Below are 22,801 nucleotides of genomic sequence, written 5' to 3'. Positions count from 1 at the left end.
GTTCAGGGAGACAGGCTGTCAGTGCCTGTCACACACACCTGGTCACCTGCTTGGCGTGCACACACACACACACACACACACACACACACACACACACAGACGTGCCTCTCTGTCATTAAAATCCATCCATGTTTTTGAATGTTGAAAGAATCCTCTTCCTTTCATGTCGGCGTCTTCAATCTTGATTGGAATGAATTTTTTGTCATATTTTGTTAAAAACATTTGAGTTTGACGATATTTTCATGTGAAGGTTTAAAGAACGAAGCTCGTCGGGCAGGAAAGCAGCGTCTGAGAAGGTCGGCTTTAAAATACTTTTATTTCATAAACAATATTTAATGTCACGTACACAGCGGGGGGTCGGGGGGGTCGGGGGGGTCGGAGGTGAAGCTGCTACAAGGAGGACGCAGGAAGAACCCGCAGAAGAACGGGTTCTCCTCCGTCTCCTGCTACGGGTGCTTCTGTCTGGATCTGGGAGGAGGCCGGGCGTCCTGAAACCTCCACGGGACGGAGAAGACGGTAAGAACCCTGTAATAACCCAAGAGAAGCCGCGCTCCTTCTTTGGAACTTCTCTTCTTCTTCTCCCTCCTCCTCCAGGAGGACCTCCAGGAGGACCTCCCGTCCAGAAGCGCCTTCTCTGGAAGATTCTGCTGATTTTTCCATCTTTCTTTCCCTGAATCTTCTGCCCGTTCGAGGGGCTTCGGTGGATCCGGCGGCGAGGTCCTTCCGAGTACTCCCAGTACTCCCAGTACTCCCAGTACTCCCAGTACTCCCGCGCGCAGTACTCGGAGTACTCGGAGCGCTGCGAGTCCAAGTACTTGAAGTACTCCCTGAGGGCGGCGCCTGGCCACCGGGGGGCGCTGCACGGCCTGGAAGACCTCCGAGCCTCCGGACGGGACCTTCTCCGGGCGGGTGGAACGGGTCCCGCAGCAGAACCTCGGCAGAACCTCGGCAGAACCTCGGCCGAGACCGGGCTTCATCCATCCATCCGAACATGCAGATGATTTCGAGATGGGCTACTTGAGAACTTCCTGTGCTCTTTCTGCAGCAGCTCCCTGCAGGTTCTCCTGGCTCTGCTGTGGGCGCTGGTGGTTCCACCGTGGTTCTACTGCGGGTTCCGTCCCGAGGCGTCTCCTCCCAGGATGGACGGGCTTCTGCCGCCCAGCCGTCTGTCCTCGGGCGCTCGGGCTACTGAGGAGAACATCTGGGAGGCTTCTGAGGAACCCTCAGGCTGCCGTCAGAGGTCCGGAGGAACGTCAGGGTCCTCCTGTGGGGCTACAGCTAATCTCCGGGGTCCATGTGTGTGTGTGTGTGTGTGTGTGTGTGTGTGTGTGAGCGTGCAGGTGTGTGTGTGTGTGTGTGTGCAGTACAAACACGAGTCAGGCAGTGATGGACCCGAGTCTGGCTCCGCTGGGAGAACCTGAGGTCCACAGGTCCACGTTCTCCCCGCGTGCTGGCGGAACCGAGGTTAGGAGGTCACCAGGGAGTAGATCATACTGGAAGAGACCAGGGGACAGGACACGCGTGAGGACATCCACACGTCGCCATGGCAACAAGCATGTGCGTGTGTGTTTGTGATCTGTCATGGTGCCTTCACAGAACATCTGGAGCCCGAGGATCAGACTCAGAACATCCAGAAACGAATGAATGTGTTTGACACTTAAGAATGAAGCTAGGCTAACACTTACCATAGACGCCAGTATAGTGTGCTAAGCTAACCTTAGCTCCGCCCAGTTGTACGTTCGGGATGGAAGGTCCGGGTTTTACTCCTCGTCTCCTCGGGGAGGAGGAGCTCCTGAGCCCGACGGAGACCAGCAGATCTTTGAGAAGCTAACTGTCTACGCGACGAGGCTGCGGTCATGTGACCCGCGGAGCAGGAAGTGCCATTTTGGAACTTCCTGCTCTGTGAGTCACATGACCGCAGCAGGAAGTCCCAAAATGGCACTTCCTGTTTCTGCCCTCCGGCTGAAACATCTCCACCCGACAGATGTCCCTTCTTCACGTCCCATCAGCTCCAGACATCTGCTCCGCCTATGAGCCGGCCCAGTGCACGTGTGTGTGTGTGTGTGTGTGTGTGTGTGTGTGTGTGAGGCCAACGGAGAAGAGGTTTTCTTGGGTGTGTGTGTGTGTGTTTGTGTGTGTGGGGGGGCTTTGAGTGTGTGTGGCTGTGTGTGTGTGTGTGTGTGTGTGTGTGGCCAGTGGAGAAGAGGTTTTCTGGTGTGTGTGTGTGGGGGGGGGGGGGGGGGCTTGAGTGTGTGTGTGTGCAGTGGGGGGGGTTCTTGGTGTCACAAGGCCAGAAAGCATGGCAGATTTCTGGCTGCTTCACTTCCAGCACAAATAATGCTAATTAGCTTAGCACAATGAATGGAGGTCTATGGTAAGTGTTAGCCTGCCTCTGTGAGAAGGCGTGCAGTGGAAGCCGCTCACCTTTCACTTATGAACCACTGGTTCAGGAGGATCTGACGGAGCCTCCTTGAGGAGGGCTAACACTTACCATAGACTACCATTCACTGTGCTAAGCTAACTAGCATCACGAGGTGGGTGTCGTGCGCCGCAGAAGGAATCCTTCAATCTGTCGGGCTCACGGCCCTGCAACCAGGTTCTACTGACGGGATCCTGCTCTGGAGAACATTCTGGAGGGGTTCTCAGGACGTTTTCAGAACCTCCTGGGTCTGGAGGAGAACCCGGCTGCAGACGGGGTTCTGGTCTCGGAGGGAGCAGCAGAACCCCGTGGTGCTGCAGACCTTCTCACCTCAGAAGCAGGAAGTGAAGCATCCGTCGCTCTGCGGGGGGGGGGGGCCGGATGGATGGGATGGAGAAGCAACACGTTTCAGGATGGAAGCTGAAGTTGGAGCCCAGCAGGGGGCGCCGTCTCCAGGGAGCACCAGGATCTCCTGCCAGGTCTGGAGATCATATATAAGATGATCTCCATGTGGTCCCGGAGCCCCTGGTTCTCCCTGGGCCTCCTGACCTCATGTGGATCCCTAGATTTCCAGCTCTTCAGGTGGGACTTGAACGCACCGCCGGCCTACAGATGTTCTAGCATCTCCTCCACTTCCCGGGTGGAACCCGAGGAACCCGGAGCTCCAGCGGTCCACGCCGGGGGGGACGAGTGTGCCGCCGTCACGTTTCCATGGCAACCGGATGTGTCGTCGTAGAAACGGAGAAAAAACACGGAGCACACCTGAGCTGGGGGGGTGATGGACACCTTGAGCTGCAGAAACACTGCAGACGATCCCGTGTGTGTGTGTGTGTGTGTGTGTGTGTGTGTGTGTGTGTGTGTGTGTGTGACATCACAGCGGAGGGGGGGGGGGGGGGGGGGGCTAGGTCAGGGTGGAGGACCAGGGCTGGCCTGGAAACAACTGCCTCTGGACTCTTCTGGAGGGACACCTTCATGAAGACCTTGAGTCCTACTGGCCTCAGGGGGCGGAGCCTATCCCTATCCCTGCCCTGATTGGACGGGAGGCGGGTTCGCCCCGGATCGGACTTCCGATCATGACCTCCGCGAGTGGACGACGGAGCTTCTCCGGTGAACCTCTGGACCGTAGGAGGAACCTGGAGGAACCCCAGGCAGATACAGGTGGACACGCACTGGAAGGAACCCTGTGGGAATCCAACCGCGGACCTTCTTGAAGGTTCCTGGTGTGAAGTATAATTTGGACCGAGGTGTTGGTTCCTCGTTCTCCGACCAGCAGGCGCTCCCGTCGGGCCATACCGTTACGGAAGCGCTAGCATGCCTGAGCAGAGGCAGTTGTTTCGGGCGCCGCCCCTGGCGAGGTCCACCTCAGGACACGGACACAAACACCAGGAGGGTGACGGGGAAGGTGAGATGGATGAGAACATGGATCTGCCGGTGAACACGGACGTCCCGGTGTGCGAGCAGAGAGCGACAGAAGGTGGAGAAGATAAGGGTTGTACCTTGGAGCGTTCCCCCTGCTTAGACCTATTAGAGGGATATTTCCAGGTTCCACACACTGCAGGGGCAAGATGGCGGGGGTCCGAGCGGGGGAGCAGAGTGCGAGAACATGGGTTAGACCTCAGGACGGTGCTCCTCAGTGAAGTAAAGAATCAACTTCTCCCAGCATCACATGCACCTGAAGGCCCGGTTACCGTGACGACCCTGGAAGAACGCATGTGTCTGATGGAGAAATGGTTGCTTTATTCAGAGATTTGCACTTTTCGGAAAGAGCTCCCCGGCCGTCCACCGGGGGGCCGGAGGTCCAAATGGAGGAGGGTCGACACGCTTCTTCTGGAGAAGCATCTAAACGGCCCGTTTGTCTCTGACGGGCCTCCTCAGAACACCCGCCAGACCTTCGGCGAACCGTGGCACCTCGGCAGATGGCCGGGCGCCTCTGGCTGATCTCCAGACACTACCGTACAGAAAACCACCGGCGTTCCCGCGGCCCGAGCCCCACCCCCCTCAGTCCCGAGCCCCGCCCCCCCAGTCCCGAGCCCCGCCCCCAGTCCCGAGCCCCGCCCCCGGGCTCACCAGTAGAGATAGTAGAAGAAGGAGAGGACGAAGAAGGACAGCTTGCACCAGGCCTCCTTCAGGCAGAACTTCAGCGTGTCCCCGTTCATGACGGACGCCGGGTCGTAGAGGAGCTCCTTGGTGTCCGTGGGGGAGTGGAAGTACCTGCCGCAGGGGCAAACACCACAGCACGGGTAGTGGACCCGTCCCACACCGGGGGAGGAGGGGGGCGGGAGGGGCACGATGGAAGAGAATGGGGTGGCGTGGACAGAGATGGCAGGGTGAGTGATGGCGGGGGGACCCAGATGGTGGTACCTGCTGCAGGTCTGGAGGAACCACATCTGGAACCTGCTCTGGGGACGACTTCCACGGAAGAACATCCAGAACCATCATCTGCTCTACATGTTCTGATTTCTTACCCCTTGTGGACGTTCTAAACCTTCTCAGGCGGGCTCCGGCAAGGACTCGGAGTCCAAGTCCCGACGGCCATGTTTGTAGTTAGTGGACATCACTGGGGCCGGGTGTCAGGGGCCTCAGGGAGGAGGGGACGATGGGAAGTACTCATCCTTTCACAAAAAGCACTCATCTGAGGACAGGAAGTACTCATCCAAGGACAGGAAGTACTCATCCTTGAACAAGAGGCACTCGTCCAAGGACAGGAAGTGCTCCTCCTTTCACAAGAAGTACTCATCAGAGGACAAGAAGTTCTCATCCTTTAACAAGAAGTACACATCCAAGGACAGGAAGTACTCATTCGAGGACAAGAATGACACGTCCGAGGACAGGAAGTACTCATCCAAGGACAGGAAGTACTCATCCTTGAACAGGAGGTACTCATCCTTGAACAGGAGGTACTCATCTGAGGACAGGAAGTACTCATCCTTGAACAGGAGGTACTCATCTGAGGACAGGAAGTACTCATACAAGAACGGGAAGTACTCATCCGAGGACAGGAAGTACTCATCCGAGGACAGGAAGTGCGCAACCTTGAACAAGAAGTACATATCCCAGGACAGGAAGTACTCATCAGAGAACAAGAAGTACTCATCCAAGGACAGGAAGTACTTATCCGAGGACAGGAAGTACTCCTCCGAGGACAGGAAGTACTTATCCCTTGACAAGAAGTACTTATCCAAGGACAGGAAGTACTCATCCTTGAACAAGAGGCACTCGTCCAAGGACAGGAAGTGCTCCTCCTTTCACAGGAAGTACTCATCCGAGGACTGGTTCTCACCTGGGGATAGGTATTACCCATCCATGGAAAGTAATTACTCCTCAAGGAACAGGAAGTAGACCTCTAGGGACAGGAAGTACTCACCCATAAAGGAAGTGCTCATCTATGGAAAGGAAGTTCTCGTCAAGGGAAAGGAAGCACTCATCCATGGAAAAGCAGTATGCGTCTGATAACAGGAAGTACTCTTCTGAAGACAGGAAGTAGTCATCAGACAGGATGTACTCGCCTGGGGGACAGGAAGTTCTCAGCCATGGAAAGGAAGTACGAGTGAAGGGACAGGAAGTAGTTGTCCTCAGACAGGAAGTCTCTGCCTGAGGACAGGGAGCCTCCTCTTCTTCTCCGTTCCAGATGTGGATCTGCCCTCCATGAGGTTCCATGGGACATGAAGTCCAACCACGGATGAAGATGCCCATGTTCTCATGTTCCTTCACATCGGGTTTCTGAGGAACACTCAGGAACAACTGGCCATCAGATGCATCGCACGCTCTCACACACACACACACACACACACACACACACACACACACACACACACACACACACACACACACAGGTGTGTGAGATGAAACGATGCTCGGTGTTTGAAGCACGGGAGCTTCTTCATCAGGTGATGAAGATGATGAAGCAGCCTGGAGCTGCAGGTCATCGGGGAACATCATGTGATCCAGACAGAACACACAGACGAACCCTGGAGGTTCCACCTCCCTCCCATGATGAGGACTTAGATCACACACACACACACACACACATACACACACACACACAGAGTGTGTATTTACCTCCAGGTGTTGTAGAAGAGCAGGGGGACGTTGAGACCCACAGTGAGCCACTCCTGAGCGCAGAGGAACATGATGCAGAACAGCCCATGGATGGAGTACTCTGGAAGCACCAGCTAACTCACACACACACACACACACACACACACACACACACACACACACACACGTTAGGCAGACGGTGTGAACATGCTGCTGAAGAACCAAGGAGCATCCAGAGAAGCAGCACATGAACTGAGCAGGAAGCTCATCTGAGAAGATGTGGACCTCTGAGAAGGCTGAGCTCAGCAGGTCACAGCTGAGAGAACCTCAGGCTGGAGAACAGGTTCCACCAACACCACCTTCCATGGAGAACCTGCTGCTCCTTAATGCTCTCCATGCAAGCGGGGGCTTGGACCACTCATGCATATTTCACTGTGTGTGTGTGTGTGTGTGTGTGTGTGTGTGTGTGTGTGTAGGGGCTCCAGCACACACATGCATAATTGAAGCTCCTACATACGTTCTAATAGAACCAAAGTACAGCTTTAAGGAACGTCTCGTCAGCAGGGTCACACACACACACACACACACACACACACACACACACACACACACACACGCACACACACACACACACACACACAAAGGGATTATAAAAACAGAAATGTGACTTGTGATCATCTGATGTTAAGACCTCCTCAATCCAAAAGCCGTCTGATGAGCAGGAGTAATCTGAGTAATCTGAGTACTCTGAGTAATCTGATTACCCCCTGGATCATCTGGAATGATCTGGAATGATCCAGAGTCCCACCTGGACAACAATGGAAACACACAGCTCAGCAGAGTAATAACAGGGTAATAATACACTGACACAACAGCGCCATTAGAAAGGCAGTGTGCACTACACACACACACACACACACACACACACACACACACACACACACACACACACACACAGTGTGCTGTGCAGGGCAGATGAGATGGTTGCTGCAGGAGATGTTTCTGTGCCTCGGACACGGAGACAAACATTCAGAGATCAACCACAAGGCTGTGTGTGCGTGTGTGTGTGCGTGTGTGTGTGCGTGTGTGTGTGTGTGTGTGTGCGTGTGTCCTGTATCTGTGTGTTTGTGTTTGTGTGTATATTTCTGTTCGGTTTGTGTGTGTCTCTGTTCTGTGTGTGTGTTTGTGTTCTATGTTTGTGTGTGTGTATTTCTGTTCTGTGTGAGTGTGTGTGTGTGTGTGTGTGTTTCTGCTCTGTGTATGTGTGTTTCTGTTTTGCTTATGTCTGTGTGTGTGTGTGTGTCCTGTGTATTGGAGCGTGTGTATTCAATTTCCATGCTAATGGCTACACAACTATTTTTTCCCTCAGTATGCAGATTCTGTAGCTGTGTGTGTGTGTGTGTGTGTGTGTGTGTGTGTGTGTGTGTGTGTGTGTACACAGAGGAACGCATCTGGGCCCCTGGTCTGCCCTCCCTGTCACACACAAACACACACACACACACACACATCTGCTCCCTCGGTGGCTGCGGGCGTGCTGAGGCTGGATCACCTCAGAGCTCCTGCTGATGGAGCCTCCAGAGGCTGAGAAGATCCCAGAGGTCCCTCAGCCTGTCAGACTAGACCTTCTCCATGGACTGTTAGCTCTTCATCTCCTCTTCAAACATGTCAGCTGATGGTTTGCAGATGATTGGCCTCTTTGAGAAGCACCGGCAGCCTGAAGCACCAGCTCCTGCTCCTAGCCAGACGTGGTGAACATCTCCACGGCGTCTCCATGGCAAGAGGTCCATGGCCAGCATGGCCACGGCTCGCTCCACAGCTAGCTGACGAGCTAGCTCCTCAGAAGATCCTGCTGGAGCAGATCTGACCGGAAAACCTGGTTCCTGCTGGAAGCCGGTGTCAGTGGACAGAGAACATCATGACGGGGTTCCTTTGGAGCAAAATCCATTCAACCAATAAGAAGGTTCCATGTTCTCCTGCCTGGGTTCTCCACGATCTCCTGCCTGGGTTCTCCACGATCTCCTGCCTGGGTTCTCCACCAGGTTCTCTGAAGGCTCTAAATTGTCCACAGGTGTGACTGAGAAGGTGAATGGTTGGTTGATTGACAGTTGACCGTCCAGGTTAAGCCCCGCCCCCTCCCCCAGGTCAGCTGCGATTGGCTAGGCCCCCGACCCTCTGAGCGAATGAGCCGGATGACAAAATATCATCTTCTGCTCTTCATTCCAGGTTTCAGATGATGTGGGACCAGGAGGAACGTCAGGGTCCAAACAGCCCGGTGGAACCCAGGTTGAGGTTCTTCAGGAGAACTTGGACGAGCTGGTGGAAGGACAGAAGCAGGGGTGACCAGACGGAGGAGCTCTGGGATCATCACCAAGAGTCTTTGGTCCATCAAACATGGGAGAACCTTAGATCATCTCAGCAAAGAACCACAGAACGGAGGAGATCCAAGGAGGATCATCAGGATCAGGACCCTGCTGGTGGAGGTCCTCCCTGGATCTCTGAGATGAGGACCATCTTCATCTCCATGTGGACGCTGCAGACGAAGGAGCTCAGAAGAAAAACTGCAGATTGAAGGCGTGGATAATCCACATCTCACTCTGAGGTATCAGGAACACACACACACACACACACACACACACACAAACACACACACACAAACACACACACACACACACACACACAAACACAAACACACACACACACACACAGAACCACCATCTGTTGGTCCTCTCAGGACGGCAGCCTGCCTCGTCTCAGACATCTTCTTCCAGACTGTGTGTGTGTGTGTGTGTGTGTGTGTGTGTGTGTGTGTGTGTGTGTGTGTGTGACCTGCATGTCGGAGGAAACCTTTGTACTGAAACTTCAAAAGCATCACTGGAGTCACGGGGGACCCCCCCCCCCCCGCCCCTCGGAGCGCTCTGATTGGCTGCCGGGTGGCAGAGCGAGCTCCATCTTGACAGCAGGATGGAGGAGACGAGGAGCTGGAGATCTGAAGATCACCCAGGTCTTCAAAGGTCAGGTCCACCCCCCCCAAACATAGGAGAACCATGAAGAACAGGTTCCTCAGGCGCAGGAACCCTTAAGAGCAGATGATTCACCAGGTAGAACCTCCCCAACACCTCCAGCTCCATCAGCTAGCTGGACTCCTCAGCTAACATCTCCATGACTAGCATCTCCATCGCTAGCGTCTCCACAGCTCTATCTCTATGACTAGCATCTCCATGACTAGTATCACCTTGATTAGTGTCACCGCAGCTATTGCTCCATGACTAGCATCTCCATGACTAGCTCTCTATGTTAGCATCTCCATGGCTCGTGTCTCCACGGCTAGCACTCAGTGATAATCCTCTCCAAGGCTAGATCTTCGTGATTAGCATCTTCATGCCTAGCTCTCAATGGCTAGCATCTCCACAGCTAGGTCTTCATGATTAGCATCTCCATGGCTAACTCTTCATGAATGGCATCACCATGGCTTGTGTATCCACAGCTAGCTCTTCATGATTAGCATCTCGATGCCTAGCGACTCCAGAGCTAGCTCTTCATAGCTATGGCTCCCTGCCTCGTGCGCCCATGCCTATCTCCATGTGGAGCTCCTAGTGTTTGGTGCAGTGCTCAGAAGGTCCTCCTGCTCGCCCCGGACCCCCGCTGAGGTTGCTTAGCATATAAGCTGATTATGGTGATGGACGCGTCTCCACGGACGCCGGCTCTTATCTCGCCGGCTCCACGGCTCGTCCCGCGGTGGAGCCGGAGGTGGGCGTGGCCGGCGGACGTCCCCTCGCTCATCTCCACGCCGGCGAGGCTCATGAAGGTTCGCCGAGGTCCTTCAGCACCAGAAGGTCTCCCGTCTGAACGAGAGACGCTCGAAGGCACGTCAGCGTTCTGATGTGAAGAACCAGGAGGAACGGACTTCTAATCCAGAGGAGATTATCTGCTACGTTTAAATCTTTATGACTGAGACCTCGGCTTCAACAACATCTACAGCCACGCACACACACACACACACACACACACACACACACACACACACACACACACACACACACACACACACACACACACACACACACGCACACACGTTCTGAAGTCTGTTAAATGAAAATATCTGCATAAATACTTTTCTAAATTATATCTTATGTTTTCTCCTTTCAACTCCAGCATTAACTTGTAATAACTTCCTGTCAGTGTTGCTATGCTAGCATCAGGGTGCTAACATCAGGCTCAGCAGAATGGCAGAGGAGGTATGCTAACTGGGTCAGTGTGCTAACATCATAGTTGGTATTCTAGTACAAGAGATGGAATGCTATTGCCAGTATGCTAACATCAGGATGAGTTTGCTAATGTCAATGCTATGCTGACATCAGGGGTCAGGATGCTAACGTCACTGTTGGTATTCTAGCCCGAGGGGTAGAATGCTATTGCCGGTATGCTAACAGGATCAGTATGCTAATGTCAGTGTCAATGCTATGATAGCATCCGGATCAGAGTGCTAGCGTGACGGTAAAAAAATAACACATCAGGGCTGGTTTGCTAACAGTAGCGTCAGGATGCTAATGTCCCCCCAGAAAAAGCTCATGCATGATGATGGAGCTAACTGCTGCTCTTCTCCAGCGCCTGGGTTCTCTCTGGGTTCTGGTCTTGAGGACCATCACCTCGTCACCGGTGGGGTCCCACGCCGAGGGGGCGGAGCCTAACCTGGACGAATCGTCCACCTGAAGACTGCAGTGCTCAGGTGGTCTTCGCTGATGAACGGAGAACATCCTCCACATCTCCACGGGAGGAGATGTAAACAATTAGCGGGATCTTCTCTCGCTGTTTCCATGGCAACACCAGAGCTGAGAACTTCTCAGAATGACGTCACGTCTTTTGGACACACACCTCCAGGAGAAGACCTCCTCAGCACGTTGGAGATGTTCTCCTCCACGTGCAGCCCTGGCGTCTTCTACATCTGTACATGATCTGGATCTCCTCTGACCTCAGGCTGGATCCACATGGCAGGAGGTCACAGCTGCAAGGGCGCTCCACCGGACTAATGTGTGTGTGTGTGTGTGTGTGTGTGTGTGTGTGTGTGTGTGTGTGTGTGTGTGTGTTTGTACTCAGAGATCAGCTGATCTTGCTCATCAGTGGTCTCTGCAGTACTAATGCAGAGATGAATCGCACGCGCGCGCATGCGCGCGCACACACACACACACACACACACACACACACACACACACACACACACACACACACACACACACACAGTATGCGTCTCCATCACCAAGCAGAGGAGACAGGAGGTCCAGGCTAGAAGAGCCCATGTGAGGTGGGTGGACCCACTGGAGGTGTGGACCAGGTCTCCTCAGAGCAGGTAGACCTCCTGTCTGGAGCCCAGAAGAACCTGCACCCGTGACACGGCTCCTCTCCTCCAGAACATGGATGGAAGACGGGCGAGAACCCAAAGCCAAGACCATCATCTTCAGCCCGACCCGAGGAACCTCTCGAGATCATCGAGAACGTCTAGGAGGGGCCCTCAACTAGGGACGAACCAGGTTCTAGAGTTCTGGTTCTGAAGGAACCACAACCTGGAGGACTGGACCTGGAAGTCCAACTGCTCTTCACGTCCTGAGAGCTCCACCCCCTCCGTGACACATCCAGGTCTTCTACGAGGACCTCCTGTCCACTCGTACCTCCGGCTGGCTGAAGGTCCCGGGGCCCCTGGGGGACCTCCAAGACCAGGACGCAACACCTCTTCCTACGAGGACATCCTGACCACCAAAGCCCGGCTTCAGATGGACGGACCTCCGCAGGACCACGGCTCCCGAGGTGGGTCACGGATGGAGACCACCTGGACCACAGCTGTCAATCATCCAGAAGACCAAGAAGACCAAGAAGCCTTCGCTTCCCGCCGCCCTGGTCTTCACCGGACCAATAGGAGCGAAGGAGAACAAGAAGTTGGACTCACCTTCCTCAGAAGGTTGCAGATCCTCTCGATGTTCCTCAGCCTCTCCCTCTGCGAGAACACAAAGAGACGGAGGTCAGCGACCAGGAGAACATCTCGTCGGTGCAGAGCAGAAGATGATGAGCTGGAGGCTTCACAGAAGAAAGAAACGTTCATGGACCATCTCAACCCATGGTTGGGACCTCCACCAGGGCCTCCACCAGGACCTCCATCAGGACCTCCATCAGAGCCTCCTGGACAGCTCTGCGTTCTCAGGACATGAGGGTTCTGGGTGTTGGTCAGGAGAACATCTGGCTGGCACCGATGGAGGAGGAGCCTAGTTGTGTTTCTCCAGCAGTGCAGTCTGTGTGTGTGTGTGTGTGTGTGTTCCTTGGAGAGAACCCAGGCAGGAGAACGTGGAGAGAACCCACAGAGAAGGTGCTTCTCCGGCTGAAGAATCATCTAATCATCACCAGAGAATCATCTACAGATGTTCTCCTGTATTTTCCTGTAAAGTCTGTGCAGGCAGAGGCTGACATTTAGCCCTGTGTGTGCGTGTGTGTGTGTGTGTGTGTGTGTGTGTGTGTGTGTGTGTGTGTGTGTGTGTGTGAAGGCTCCTCACACTGACACTGTGAGGTTCTCCTGAGGGAACGTGATGACAGGAACCACTAATTAGTCTGTCTGTTGAAAGAGAGCCTGGTGTCAGAGAAGACCCGGGCGTGCACGTGTGTGTGTGTGTGTGCGTGTGTGTGCGCTGCGCGCGCGCGTGTGTGTGTGTGTGTGTGTGTGTGTGTGTGTGAGCTTCAGAGGAAGATGCTGAGGGACGTAAAGCGAGAAGGTTTCCCTGCAGTTGGAAGAAACACAGCAGTGATTGACAGCTGATCGTCCAATCGCAGCCCACCCGGGGAAAGGGGCGGGGCTTATCCTGGGCTGTCAATCACAGACCTCCAACCTTCACACCTACAGGAGAACATGGTTCCCACGGTGGAGAGGAGGAGGAGGGGGGAACATCTCAGAGAACCCTCATGGAGGAGGACGTCGAGAACCTCCGTGAGAAGACTGTGTCAGAGAACATCAAGGAGAACTCCAAGATGGAACGTCACACAGAAACATCTGGTTGGATAGAACATTGGGAAGAACCCTCATACCCTACGTATGGATCATCAGAGAGAACGTCAAGGAGAACACTCTCCATCCGGTTCTCCGGCTGGGTTCCAAGGAGATTCTTCGGAGGAGAACCAAACACCAGCCCATGGAGATGGTTCCTTTCAGGGAACCTGGTTCTCAGGAGATGTTCCTCACCGTGGAACAAACAGTTTTCCAAGCAGAGAAGGTCTCTGGAGAACCTTCACGTCCCTCAGCTCTTCAGTCCAAGTCACAGACATTATTATTCCGATTATTCCGGCTGCTGAGAGCAGAGGAGGTCTCCATCCTGGACCATCAGGGTGGAGGAGGAGCTTCCAGCATCCGTCTGACAGCAGGAGCAGCAAAGACCCTTCTTCTCCATGGTGAGCTCAGAAGGTCCAGCCGGTGCAGAAGGTGGACCTGCTGTGGAACCTTGTAGGACCTCAATGTTCTCTGAACTTCATCTGACACATGTTCTTCATTGAAGAGGTGGAGAACCTCGGATCTAGATCTTCTACATCTGTGTGTGTGTGTGTGTGTGTGTGTGAGACCCACCGCGTGCAGAGGGTTCCCCTGGTCGATGGGAACCTTGAAGTCGGCCTGCAGCTCATCGAACGCCGTGATCTGTCAAGGAGAGGGAGAACATCACATGACCATCAGGAGGCCAGGTCCAGAAGGTCCAGACCGTCCAGACGGTCCAGAAGGTCCAGACCGTCCAGAAGGTCCAGACGGTCCAGACCATTCAGAAGGTTCAGAAGGTCCAGACGGTCCAGAAGGTCCAGGACCTCCAGAGCTGATCTACTGAGCCTCCTTTTGAAGGCATGGGAAAGAGGATGCGGCCAATCAGAGCTGACTCTGGAGAGGGGGCGGGGCTTAACCGGGACAGGTTAGCTGTCAATCATACAACCGCACCTACAGATGGTTTGAGCCTTCGGTGGACCAGTGACTGTCTGAGGATGGAGAACATGGAGAACATGGAGAACCCTCAGAACAGAAGGTTCAGACTGCGGACAGTCTGCAGTTTAGATGGAACTGGATGAAGAAGAGAACATAAGGAGAACATGGAGGAGAACCCTCTGTGAGAGGAGAACATGGAGGAGAACCTTGCGTATCTGGTTCTCCAGTTGCATTCTGAGTCCACAGAGCTTCTAAGAGGAACCAAACGGCAGCAGCCACGAAGAAGGTTCCTGGCCTGGTTCTAAGGAGGTGCTCCTCACCCTGTCAGACTCTGAGGATGAAGATCAGTGGAGGTTCTGCTCAGGGTTATTTCCCAGAGCTCCTGCTGACAGCAAGATCTTCTCTCATCTTATTTCCCACTGGACTCCAGCTCATTCCACCCTCCTCCTCCCCCACCTTCACCCCCGCCTCCATCTCCTCCACCGCTGTTCCTCTGGGTTCTCCTATGTTCTGTGTTCCAATGGGTTCTTCAACGTTCTCCTCAGTTCCTCAGGGTTCTTCAACGTTCTCCTCAGTTCCTCAGGGTTCCTCGGTGCTGCAGGCTGGCGGTGTGTTTGAGAGCGTGGGACTTCCTGCCGCTCTCATGGTTTCCAAGTCCTGGAGAACATGATGTTCCTCCTCCTGCCTTGAAGGCTTCATGTGGAAGAAACCTCATGGGACCACAGCAATCACAGGAGCACCCAGAGCCCCTCTGCTACCCCTAAACTACCCCTAAACTACCCCTCTGCTACCCCTCTGCTACCCCTCTGCTACCCCTAAACTACCCCTCTGCTACCCCTAAACTACCCCTCTGCTACCCCTAAACTACCTTTCTACTACCCCTCTGCTACTTCCTCTACTACCCCCCTGCTATCCCTCTACTACCCCTCTGCTACCCCCCTGCTACCCCTCAAATACCCTCTACTACCCCTCTACTACCCTCTACTACCCCCCTGCTACCCCTCAACTACCCTCTACTACCCCTCTACTACCCCTCTGCTACCCCCCCCGCTACCCCCCTGCTACCCCTCAACTACCCTCTACTACCCCTCTACTACCCTCTACTACCCCTCTACTACCCCCCTGCTACCCCTCTACTACCCCCCTGCTACCCCTATACTACCCTCTACTACCCCTCTACTACCCCTCTGGTACCCTCTACTACCCCCCTGCTACCCCTATACTACCCTCTACTACCCCTCTGGTACCCCTCTGGTACCCTCTACTACCCCTCTGGTACCCCTCTGGTACCCTCTACTACCCCTCTGGTACCCTCTGCTACCCCCACCGCCCCCCCAAAACTACAAGGCCAGTTTTAATTATTGAGGTTGTTCCTCCATAATTGATGGCAACATGATGTTCTCCAGCCTTCTCTGCTCCACCTCAGACCAGCCCTAGAAGAACCCGAGAAGATCCATGTTCACCCCCCGCCCGCCTGACATCCAGCAGGAGGAGCAGAAGTTCGGTCGGGTTCCTCCGTGTGTGGAGCTTCCATGTTCTCCCCGTGGTTCCTCCGGGTTCCTCCCGCCGTCCAGAAACGTGCTGGAGGTCCATGGGAGACCTCTGGAAGCCAGCGTGAGCTTCAGGATGGAGGGAGTGGACCATGAAAGGAGGATGAATGATTCATGGCTTCATCTGCTCCAGCCCTGGTTGGACAGCACTTTGGTGGAACGTTCTCCATGAATACATTTATTGTTGTACTTATTATTTATCAAGAACCCGGCCTTCAGAACACGGACACCTTCTGGTGTGGAGGTGGAGGTGGAGGTGGAGGTTCTCGACCTCCTGAACGATCTGGGGTTGCGACGCGGAGCTCGTCGGCGACGATCCTCTTCTCTGGGAGGCAGAAGGTTCCACTGAGCTGCTGCGCCAGGAGAACGACGGGCCTGGGATCATGAAGTCCAGCAGGTGAGGAGCAGCGAGGCCCCTGGAGTCACGTCTCCAGAGGAGAACCTCCATGCAGAAGATCTGCTGCCGTCTTGACGCAGATCCGAGAGGTGCAACATCTTCCAGCGGAGACACAGGACGTCCCGACAAACCCATCTCCACTGAGATGATCCCATCTCCACGTCAGGAAGGCCCTCATGAAGACCTCCTCCAGTGTCAGCAGAGGAAGGTTCTAGAGGTCCTGCTCTGTGGACCCACAGCCTGGAGGACTGGACCCGGAGGTCCACGGAGGTTCTGCATCATGTGAACCAGGTCCTTGACATCACCTCGATAGAAGCAAAGATTGTGGGTCCACCAGCACCCTGATGATCCACCAGAGACCAAGGTTCTGGACCGAAGGATCACCTTGGTTCTTGTCAGTTTGAAGATCTTAGAACTGATGGTCCTCCCGAAGCTCCCTGAAGGACAAGCAGCCGTCCTGATGTTTCCTCCAGACCTACCCTGGGTTCCTCCGGGAGGACCAACCTTCGATCTCCGGTTATTGACGGGAACCTGCTCCTGATGGATGGCCCTCAGAAGAGCAGAAGATCGATGCAAATCCAGTCTTTCTTCTGAAGCCACCAACCCCCTCAGGTTCTCCGTTCAGAGGAGCAGAACAAGGCTTGTCTCCAGGGCCTGAAGGCCAGGTGGTGCGTGAAGGATGACCTTCTGCAGACGTAGCTTTCGGTCTCCCAGCAGAAACAGAACCCTCAGCCGTCCCTCCTGGAGACCCGGCGCTCCTCTGACAGGAGAACAATGACCCGGTCCAGATGATGGATGAGGAACCTGCAGGAGCTTAATGATCTCCTGGAGCGAAGCCCTCTGCACCTCCTCCATCGGCCTCCCTTCACCCAGACCAGGTTCCACCGCAGAACCTCGGCCTCGGACTCCTGGACTGTCAGAGGAACCCTGGGAGGAGCGTCTGGACCAGAACCTGGAAACCTTCTGGGTGTGCGACCCTCCTGGCTCCTGGATCTCCTGGACAGATCCAGAGGTTCTCGCTCCAGGATGTTCATCTTCTCGCTTGCAGTAAAGTTCTCCTGCTGGTCTTTGTTCGTGTCTCTGACCCTCCAGATGAGGAACCGGACGAGGAACCTGCGGTCTCCTCTCCAGACCTCCACCCAAGCGTCTTCAGGAGGACGCTTCTCCAGCTCCTCTGGGGCCTCCAGGACCACCGACAGAAGGTCGGTGTCCAGAACGAAGCGCTTCTTCCAGGGTGAGGCGGAGATGTTCCACCTCCCGCTCGTCTGGAATGGTCCTGGACGCCGTGAGAAGAAACGCTGATTGGGCTTCATCTTTATTTCATGGCTGTTATGAAGACATTAATAATCCAGAGGTGGTGGACGCCGCGCTCAACGTTCTGCCACGTTCTTCTGTCACACACTCATTATTTCGCTCCGTCTCCCCTCCTTCCTCTCGCCTTCTTCTCGCCTTCTTCTCGCCTTCTTCTCGCCTTCTTCTCGCCTTCTTCTCCGCTCCACAAGCTGGACTTCCATCATTCACGGTCTGGAGGCTCCAGACCAGGACCAGTCTGGACCTTCTCGCCCCTCTTCATCTTCACCAAACCTCTGCTTATGAAGTTCATCTCAAAGTACTGATGTGACTGAGCAACAGCAGCAAAGGACACACACACACACACACACACACATTCCACAGCACCTTCATGTACAGCAGCAGTGTGTGTGAGTGTGTGTGTGTGTGTGTGTGTGTGGTTCCTCAGCCTCCACAGGGATCTGCTTGTCCTTGCATGAGGACTAGATGTAGACCTGGATCCAGGATGAGCAGTGTTAGGAGACCCAGAAGCTCCTCTGATGGTCAGAACCAGAAGGTCCATCAGGTTTCCAAGCTACAGGGTCCAGGGGGGGCAGGAGTCTGGCCCGGTGGACCACAGAGGACCTCCGGAGCAGGTCTGGAGCCGGAGCTGGAAACCGAAGCTCTGGCCAGTGGTCCTGACGGGGTGGAGGTTCCTCCGGCAGGTGGCCCTCACACCATCATCAGACCTTCATCATCAGACCTTCATCATCAGACCTTCATCCTGCTTTTTATTTCTGGCCTGATTCTCACCTGCAGCTGCTTTGACTCACTCATTGTTCCATTTCCAGGGAGCTAGCAGAGCCGCATGCTAGCAGAGCCGCATGCTAGCAGAGCTGCAGGTTAGCAGAGCCGCAGGTTAGCAGAGCCGCAGGTTAGCAGAGCCGCAGGTTAGCAGAGCTGCAGGTTAGCAGAGCCGCAGGTTAGCAGAGCTGCAGGTTAGCAGAGCCGCAGGTTAGCAGAGCTGCAGGTTAGCAGAGCCGCAGGTTAGCAGAGCTGCAGGTTAGCAGAGCTGCCTGCAGGTGACCAGTGCCACAGGCTCATAGGGCCAAAGGCTAGCGGAGCCACTAGCTAGCAGCGCCACAGGCTAGTAATGCCACAGGCTAGCGGAGCCACAGGCGAGTAGAGCCACTTGCTAGCAGCGCCACAGGCTAGCAGCGCCACAGGCTAGCAGCGCCACAGGCTAGCCTTCAGGTGAAGTGGCTTTGCCGTGTGTGCACGTCCTGGTCCTCCTCTCAGGACGGCCTGGAAGTTGCAGCAGATGGAGCTCCTTCACCGAGGGTCTGAGGGTGGAGGAACCTTCTGCTGCCTTCAGAAGGTGCAGGATGTAGAAGGTGGAGGAAGCAGAAGGTGCAAAGTAGAAGGTGCAGGATGTAGAAGGTGTGTTACTGCTGAGGAGACCTCCCCCCCCACTGCAGCTCCACATAAACAAGCTGATGTTCCTGCGTTCCTCCTGGGTTGGTTCTTCTCTGAGCAGAACCTGAGGAGCTCCTGGACCAGATGATCAGATGATCAGATGATCAGATGATCAGATGATCAGGGGCTGGAGATGTTTTGGTGTGTGTTTGTGTGTGTGTGTTTGTGTGTGTGTGTGTGTGTGACCCAGATCCGCCGTACATCCAGTCCCTGCCGGTGCAGACCCCCCCCCTCCCCCCACCTGAGGTGACACCCTCCTCACGTGCGCGTGATCCAGGTGCGCACCTGTCGTGCACGAGCATGAGCTCCTGCCACCACATCTCACAGCGATCAGACGGCGCGCACGCGGACACAACCCCCCCAACACACACACACACACATACACACCTGCGTGTACGTAGACGCGCTCGCGGTACTCACGTGCCAGATGGCGAAGAAGATGAGGGAGACGCAGAGCACGAGGGAGAGCATGTAGCAGAAGGCGGCGAACGTGAACATGGTGCGGGGGGGGGGGGGGGGGGGTCAGGCCGCCGCGGGGAGGGGGGGGGCGCGCCGGAGGCAGCATGGCACCGGGAGGACCGGGAGGACCGGGAGGACCGGGAGGACCGGGCGGGAGGACGGCGTCCGGCGGAGGAGGCGGGAGGCGGGGGATCCACGCAGCCGCCGCGGCGTGACGGCCGGAAGGACTGACGAACACTCGCGCGCCGGCCTTAAGAAGCGCGCGCTCTCTCCCTCCCTCTCTCTCCCTCTCTGCCCCCCCCCCACTCCCCCCGGCGAGCCAATCAGAGCGCGGGGAGCGCGGCGACGCGCGTGAACAGGTGGGTTTAAAAAGAGCCGAGCACGCGCGCAGGCGCGAGCTCCTCTAAAGGTGGGGGGGGGGGGGACACGTGACCCAGGGGGGGCCTAACGGAGGACAGGGTCCAGAAGGTCCAGAAGATCCAGAAGGTCCAGAAGGTCCGGAGGAGCGGGATCCACCGGATCCACCGGATCCACCGGATCACATTGCATGGAGCGGCGACACGTCACGGAGCCCCGCGTGCACGCGCGTGCAGGATTGACCGAATCAGAGTTTGAAAGTCAACCGTGCGCGGATTCGGAGCGCGCGACACCGGCGACACCTGGCGGCGGGGAGAACTGCATCCTGATTGGACGGAACCGCGGGGGGGGGGGGGGGGCAGTGTGTGTGTGCGTGTGCGTGTTTTTTTTCTTTTCGGTTTTCACGCGTGTGAGTGCATTTGTACACACACACACACACACACGCACACACATTGCGCCCTAAAAAACACGCACACGCACACACACACACACACACACACACACACACACACACTCACGCACACACACACACAGGCCCTCGAGGTGATTGATTAGTCATTTAAGTTCCTCTCTTATGATTGGATGATCTGTGCATCTATACCAACATTCATTCACTCATCTCTCCATCATCCCTCCATCATCTCTCCATCATCCCTCCATCATCCCTCCATCATCTCTCCATCATCCCTCCATCATCCATCCCTCCACCACAGAGAGCAGAGCAGTCAGAGCTTGAAGCTCCATGTAGAGTCTCTGGAGGCTCCAGGTGTGAGATGGTCACCGTCCTGCAGGTCCTGGTCTCCTGGCTCCGGATCATCTGGCCCACGTTTCCTCAGTTGGTTGTTCTGCTTGGGGCCGGCTGGATGTTCTCTGTTGCCTAGCAACAGCCTCTCCACGTCGCCCCCCCCACTTCGAAACAAGCGCATCCCTTTTCTTCTGAGCGCGACATCCTGAGACCTCCTGAGACCTCCTGAGACCTCCTGAGACCTCCTGAGACGTCCTGCTGCAGACGTCCAGATGCTTCCCTGAGAACGCTCTCCAAGCCGGGGTCGGAGTGTTTCCATGGAAACCTGTAAAGCGTCCTTCAGCCGCTCAGAAGCAGGCTAACAGGCTAGCTCTGGCTCCATTAGCACCTTTAGCTCCATTAGCACTGTTAGCAACCCCCCCCCCCATTATTCCCTTTGCGTGCCCGTCTGAACAAAATAGCGCGTAGCCGGACGCTAACAGCTAAGCTAAACAAACATCAAATGCTTCAGATGATCATCGAGGATTTCATTTTTATTCCACTCTTTGCTTAGCATGGTTGGCTAATTGTTTTGCTGGTGCATTGTGGGAGTTGAAGGAAGTGAATGAAGGCACACATGGAGTCAGTGACTCCCCTAGTGGCCAGGGGCAGAACTGCACCCCTAGTGGTGAGAGGTGGAACTGCACCCGCACCATGATGTCATGCAGGAACCGGACTGAACCATTTTTAAATGGGTGATGAAACAAGCATCACGAGCGCGTGCGAGCTAAAGCCATTAGCGCAGCTCACCGAGGAGCCGTAAAGCAGGTATTCCCCCCCCCCCTCCTGCCCCTCCTGCCCCTCCTGCCCCTCCTCCTGCCCCTCCCGCCCCCCCCGGGGCTGTTATCGATCCCGCCATAAACCTGTGACCCCCCCGCAGCGCCGCAGTAATTGCTAACAGCGAGGCAAGATGGCAGCTAATATTGATGGCCGCCATTAAATTGGTGAGGAGGGGGGGAAGGTTTACAGCCTGTTAGCTTAGCATGCTGCTTTCACCAGGACCCTGGAGCAAATATCACATGGGGGAGGCCAGCCAATCACTGCTGGCGCTGCGGTCGGGGGCGGGGCTTAATCTGAATGCTCAACTGTCCATCAAACCATTCGCACCTTTGGACCATACAGGGCCTTCAGGACCGTCAAGAGATGTTTGTGGACTGGAGGACATGGAGAGAACCTGGCTGGAGAACATGGTTCCTCCAGAGTTACACTGTAATGTTCTGATATCTCCACCAGGTAGAGCCGTCCCACCATAAATCCATCCCCTCCGTGTCCTCCAGTTTCAAGCTGGAGGTCCATAATCTGCTGTTCGTCAGCAGGTGAAGCTTCCACAGGTGATGAACCTCCTGGAGGAGGTTCTGACTCTGACCTTCATCTCATCCAGGAGGCTGAAGGCCCCCCCTCATGAAACCGGAACACTGGAACCAGAGCGTTCTCGGAGCTCCAGGCTTCGTCCACGAGGAACACGTCGACCTGCGCCTCCTCCGGCAGACCCTGCCAGAGGACCATCTCTGATCCATTCTTATCATCTTCAGCTCTGATCTCCTCTGGAACCTCTCACCATGCCTGCTCTGAGCCCACGCATGACCCTGGAGTTCCACGCTGCATGTTCTTCGACCCTGGCAGGAGAACATGGAGGTTCTGCCCCGGTTCCTTGTCAGGGGTTCATCTACCTGCTTCTCCCAGAGGACCCGGCTGACGCGGAGAACCTCACGCGAGGCCTCCTGGTTCCAGCCGATGTTCTCCAGGAGCCACCAGAGGGCGGCACTGCTCCGGCTTCTCCAGGACGGAGATTGATGAGAACCTTTGGTCCTCTGGGCGGCCTGATCTCCAGCTGTCCACCCTGACGCCCCCCTAGATGGACCTCCACTTGTTACCACAGACATATTTCATGCCACACACACACACATACACACACACACACACACACACACACACAGGTCTCGGCTGCTGTGTGTGTTGAAGATGGACGGTCGATCGATGTGCCGAGGTGAAGAGCAGCGGTCCTGGTCCTCCGAGGACGACGGATGAGAAGACAATCACACTGGTCCTCCTCCTCCGGTCCTTTCCTTCTCCAGAGGAGGTCCTGAGAACACATGAGGTCAGAGGACATCAGGTC

The 22,801-nt window shown here is 55.4% G+C and overlaps 1 protein-coding gene across 2 annotated transcripts; it reads right to left on the bottom strand.

The window, feature by feature from the left end:
- Positions 1 to 297: 297 nt before the first annotated feature.
- cnih3 (cornichon family AMPA receptor auxiliary protein 3) lies at positions 298 to 19,857 on the bottom strand. Of its 2 annotated transcripts, XM_086143304.1 has the most exons (7): positions 19,506 to 19,857; positions 14,052 to 14,120; positions 12,396 to 12,443; positions 6,480 to 6,591; positions 4,487 to 4,634; positions 3,916 to 3,971; positions 298 to 1,493 (listed from the first exon to the last, which is right to left on the bottom strand). In XM_086143304.1, exons 1-6 carry the CDS (start codon positions 19,581 to 19,583, stop codon positions 3,944 to 3,946), a joined length of 483 nt encoding a protein of 160 aa, XP_085999430.1. In that variant the 5' UTR covers positions 19,584 to 19,857; the 3' UTR covers positions 298 to 1,493; positions 3,916 to 3,943. The 2 variants fall into 2 exon arrangements, with proteins under 2 accessions (XP_085999430.1, XP_085999431.1); XM_086143305.1 differs by lacking the exon at positions 3,916 to 3,971.
- Between the last annotated feature and the right edge of the window lie 2,944 nt (positions 19,858 to 22,801).

This window comes from Fistularia commersonii, chromosome 36, assembly GCF_037954325.1.
Source record: "Fistularia commersonii isolate RoL2024-O1a breed Wild chromosome 36, RoL_Fcom_v1.0, whole genome shotgun sequence".
NCBI lineage: Eukaryota > Metazoa > Chordata > Actinopteri > Syngnathiformes > Fistulariidae > Fistularia > Fistularia commersonii.
Note: the sequence above shows the minus strand (reverse complement) of the source record. Positions and strands in the feature narration are given on the sequence as shown.